At 34.9% G+C, this 5,331-nt stretch overlaps 1 protein-coding gene across 1 annotated transcript; it reads right to left on the bottom strand.

The window, feature by feature from the left end:
* Window positions 1–1,505: 1,505 nt before the first annotated feature.
* Window positions 1,506–3,743, bottom strand: LOC122272684 (uncharacterized). The gene is made up of 2 exons (XM_043056608.1): window positions 3,287–3,743; window positions 1,506–3,166 (listed from the first exon to the last, which is right to left on the bottom strand). The coding sequence occupies exons 1-2, from the start codon at window positions 3,741–3,743 to the stop codon at window positions 1,506–1,508; spliced, it is 2,118 nt and encodes a 705-aa protein (XP_042912542.1).
* Between the last annotated feature and the right edge of the window lie 1,588 nt (window positions 3,744–5,331).

Genomic DNA, 5,331 nt, shown 5'->3' with positions numbered 1-5,331 from the left:
CGCAGTACAAGGTGTTCCGAGTAGCCCTATGGTTCCGTGGAAAAGTTACAGCGGTTACACGAGATAGTACTTTTATAGCCACCCAAGTAGAACATTCAACTTCTGCCCCCTAGAGTATAGGATCTAAAAGAGTGGTTCCCAAATGGTGTTCCATGGAACCCTAGAGTTCCGCCAAGAATTGCAAGGGTTTCGCTAATTGGTACTTTTTTAGCCACATTCGGCTGACCACTTAACTGGAATATTTTGCTTCTGCACCCTAGAGCCCAAGTTCTAAATTGATGGTCCCCATTTGGTGTTCCGGAAAGCTCAATGGTTCCGTGGAAAAGTTACAGCGGTTACACGAGATAGTACTTTTATAGCCAGCCAAGTAGAACATTCAACTTCTGACTCCTAGAGTATAGGATCTAAAAGAGTGGTTCCCAAATGGTGTTCCATGGAACCCTAGAGTTCCGTCAAGAATTGCAAGGGCTCCGCTAGTTGGCACTTTTTTTAGCCACATTCGGCTGATCACTTAACTGGAATATTCTGCTTCTGCACCCTTGAGCCTAAGATCTAAATTAATAGTCCCCAATTGGTGTTCCGTAAAGCCCTATGGTTCCGTGGAAAGGTTACAGCGGCTACACGAGATAGTACTTTTATCAGGTGTTCCGCCGAAAGAACGTTAATTATTTAGAGTTCCATGGCAGAAAAATATTGAGAGCCCCTGACCTAGATCAACTAATTCAAATACTAAAACAGTCTAAACTAATTTGTACGACCACCTTTTATAAAGACTTCCATTATAACGATCATTAAAAAAAGAATCAAAGAATCGATTCATATAACCGTTCATTTTAGTGAATTGATTCTAAAGAATCGATTCATTTAAATGAATCGATTGGCACATCACTAATCAACAATATTACTACAACTATCAACAATATTACTACTATTACACAAATATTACTATACCATACCTGCCAACTCTTCCGGATTTTCCGGAAGATTTTATTTTCATATTTATAGTGGTAGTAAATATATACTATTTTTTTCTTCTATAAATTTAATTTTTAAATGATTTTGATCACCACTATTCTTACAAAAATTAAGCACATAAATTAATATGCGTTACTATCATGGTTGTCAACTTAAGTTTTCTCAAATACAACGTATTTCTCTGCTTAAAATTGAAGTTTTAATACCACTGGGAAAAATTATAATGGAAAGGATTAAAAGTTGGCAGGTATGCTATACTAACAATTACTATTACACGATGCATTTTACATGATTATGAAAAGTAATATAAAGTCTTTTAAAAAAAATATTCATTCAATTGGCAATAGACAAATCTTGGAAATGGGCCTTTTAAAGATTCCTTTGTTCGTTTTAATACTACAAACACGAACTCTGCCATCCTTTCCAGGAAAGACCTCCACAATTCTACCAATTGGAAAATTACATATAGCTAAATTATCTTCCTTTATCAAAACCATATCTCCAATTTTAACGTTTTGCTTAACAATGTACTATTTCGACCTTTGTTGCAAAGTTGACAAATAATCTTTGTGCCACTTTTTCCATATTAATTGCACGAATTTAGTGGTTTTGTGCCATAAACTCAACCTATTATGAGATACATTGGTTGCATCCGGTTCAACAATTGATGTGAACGGTCTCCCGATCAGGAAATGGCCTGGAGTGAGAACGCTCAAATCATTAGCATCTGAAGATAACGGGGTAAGCGGTCTTGAGTTTAAAACGGACTCAATTTGAGTAGTTACAGTCAAAAAATCTTCATAAGTTAATTTCTTATCACCCACTACTGTTTTCAGATGATATTTGAAGGATCTCACTCCAGCTTCCCAGAGCCCTCCGAAATTCGGACTCCTAGGTGGCAAAAATTTCCATTTGATATTTTCATGACTCATATAATTACATAAACTCTTATTAGGATTTTTAACTAAGCTAAATAATCGTTGTAACTCATTATTACTCCCAACGAAATTAGTCGCATTATCTGAGTACAGAATACTGCTTTTTCCTCTACGCGAAAAAAATCTCTTTAATGTAGCTATAAATGCTTGAGAGCTCAACTCTGTCACAAGCTCCAAATGAATCGCTTTTGTGACGAAACATACAAAAATCGCGACATAAATTTTTTGAAAAGTACCTTTCCGTTGGTTCTTGTATTTAATTGTAAATGGACCGCAAAAGTCCACACCTGAAATGGCTAATGGAAAGTTTTGACTCACACGACTTTTGGGTTGATCACAAGTTATTGGTTTAGCTTTAAAGCACGACAAACACTCACGAACTACTTTTCTACAAATAGATCTGCCATTGATTGGCCAAAATCTTTGCCTTATAATAAACAATAATGTTTGCGGTCCAACATGTAAATTCTTAATATGATTACTAATAATTATCAATTGTGTTAATTTATGTTTTTCTGGTAACAATAATGGGAATTTTTTGTCAAAGCACAATTCACTATTGGACAAACGTCCACCTACTCTTAAGAGGCATTCTTTATCAATGAAGGGACATAAATTTCTTACCTTACTCTGGTTTGAAACTTCACCTGTAATTTCTAAATCTCTAATTTCCTTGCTGAACTCCCGCTTCTGCACTAAACTTACTAATTTCAGTTCAGCTCTTTTAAGTTCATCTGGAGACAAAGACCCACTTGATGTGTCATAAGTGCTCCGACAATTATCGATGAACCTATATACAAAACTTAATACACGAATGAGTTTACTATAGTTATTACTAACTTCCAGAAAATTATCAAGAAAATTACTATTATCACTAATAAAACAATTAAAGTCACTAGATGGTTTAAATTCATTAGAAAATTCATTTTCAATAACTCTGGATGGAATGTCTCTATTTGGATATTCATTGTTACACAAGAAATTTGGTTCTTCAAACCACAATCTGCATTGTGAAAGTTTATCAGGATCGAAACCTCTGGAGATAATGTCTGCAGGGTTCTCAGTTGATGGTACATATCTCCAACTGTCAATGTTAGTTAAGTCTTGAATCTGGGATACACGATTGGCAACGAAAGTCATAAGTAGAAATGACTCCTTACGTATCCAAGAAAGCACAATCATGCTATCACTCCATAAGTAGATGTTGGATATAGGCAAATCGAGAGCTATTATCACTTTTTTCACCAATTTGGCTAGAAGCAGTGAGGCACAGAGTTCTAGTCTTGGGATGGTTACTCTTTTCAAAGGTGATACACGACTTTAGCTAGCAATCAATTTGATAGTCGCTGCTTGACAATTTTTAACACACTTACAGTAAACAACAGCACCGTAAGCAACCTCTGACGCGTCGGCGAATCCATGAATTTCAATCATGTCAGCTCCCTCTGTAAGTATACATCTATCAAATTCCATGTTGTTAACACTCTTTAAAGCTTCGACAAACTTCTTCCACTTTTGGATTTGTTTCTCAGGTAGTTCTTCATGCCAGTCCAGTTTTATAGACCATAGCTGTTGCAAAAATATCTTTGCTTTTGACACTACTGGTCCAAGCAATCCAAGGGGGGCAATTGTGGATAAGACACAGCGCTTCGTGACTTTCGAGTCTTTTCTTTGTGATGCACTACAGGTAACTTTAAAATAAAGACTATCTTTCTTCGGACTCCAGGAAACTCCTAGCACTTGAGTTCCATCACAGTTAGTAAAATTATATATTTCTTCACCATCAGAAAATAACGCTGCGCAGTTGCTATGCCATTTATGGAGTTCCATGCCAGCATTTTCTAAAATACCAATTAACTGATTTTTAAGTTCCTTTGCAGTTGCTAAATTATCAGAGCCGGTCAACACATCATCGATATAAAAGTCATTTTCAATGACTGACAATTTTCTCCGTCATCAATAGCTATTTGCTTTAATGTACGCGTTGCTAGAAATTGTGCACACACCGTACCGTAAGTGACGGTATTCAACTCGTAGGTTTTGACAGGTCCTGTTTATCGACAAATTTTTACAATTGTTGCATTAATGCTAATTTTTTCTATTTCATTTTAACCTCTTATAACATATTTTAATTCTAAAAAAAGGGTCTTTTTTAAGAACTAACTATACACTAATATTTAATTTTACTCTTTTGTTGGTCAATATATGATTTTTGATTCAAAAATTTGTAACAAAACATTAAAAAATTAATAAAAAATCTTGCCAAATTATCAAGATATGTTAAAAAAATAACATTTTGAATAAAATATTTTATAATATCGACACTTTTCTTGTACCCACATCCTACACTTTATTAGAATAAAGAAACTAAAACCTGGAAATTTTAAGATTTTTACTGGAAAACCTGGAAATATCAGGGAAATTTGAAATCTGGTTTGAGTGGCCACCCTGTATAAAAAATTAGTCTAAAAATGCTTGAAATTCAGAGATTCCAGCCATTTCTTAACATTAAAATTCCTGATTTAATAGGTTGTTTAAGAAATTGTATATGGAGTGTTAAACATGTGTAGGTAATAATTTTCACTAATCTTATTTCAGAAGCCTCTCTCCCTAAGAGATCTAAAGTTGTGGCCAGGAGGAGAAGGACGCCGGATGGTCTTCCAGAAGCATCATCTTTGTTGCCTGGAGCAACAGATGATGGGTGAGCTTTTTTTTAAAAATGATTTATTTTCTTCCATCTTGATTATTGCATGAATCTGCTCTTGCCTTCTTCAAAACAATACAGGTTCCCAAAGCACCCTAGTGATTCCTTTTGTTTGTTTTCTTCCGAATAAGTCTATAACACTTTTTGTTATTGTCCCCTTGAGTATATAAAGCTATTTGTATTTGGCGAAGTATTTTCTTTTCTGGTGTCATTAAGCTCTATATTCAATCAATACTCATCCTAAAGCCACTTTTTTATTCACAACAAAATACCAACAAATCTAGTTGTTGCCCAAGGATAAGAGGCCTGGTAAAATGCCTAGCAGATTTTAATGCCCATTCCCACTTAACGATATAATATGACTTACGAACTACAATTATATTTTGTTTGAAAAACTAATTCATATTATTATTTCTTTTTTAATCTTTTCCACGGGTTATATGTTTTATTATGTAGTAACTAATGATGTCCACTTTCAGGGAGGATAGCGGCAGTACAAGTTGGATGTCCCCCAAAAAGATATCCACTCAAGGTCCTCCTGCCTATCTTCTTGCCAATCTGCTTTCAACTCCTGGTACACACCTTGCAAGCTCTCATAATGACACATCACCTGGAGCTATTCATTGCTTCCAAGATGAGCATGGTAATCTTTATTCATTTTCTACAGTTACGCAAAGTTTAAGAATAACTTTCAGATTTCAATATGGTGCCATC

This window comes from Parasteatoda tepidariorum, chromosome X2, assembly GCF_043381705.1.
Source record: "Parasteatoda tepidariorum isolate YZ-2023 chromosome X2, CAS_Ptep_4.0, whole genome shotgun sequence".
Lineage (NCBI taxonomy): Eukaryota > Metazoa > Arthropoda > Arachnida > Araneae > Theridiidae > Parasteatoda > Parasteatoda tepidariorum.
Note: the sequence above shows the minus strand (reverse complement) of the source record. Positions and strands in the feature narration are given on the sequence as shown.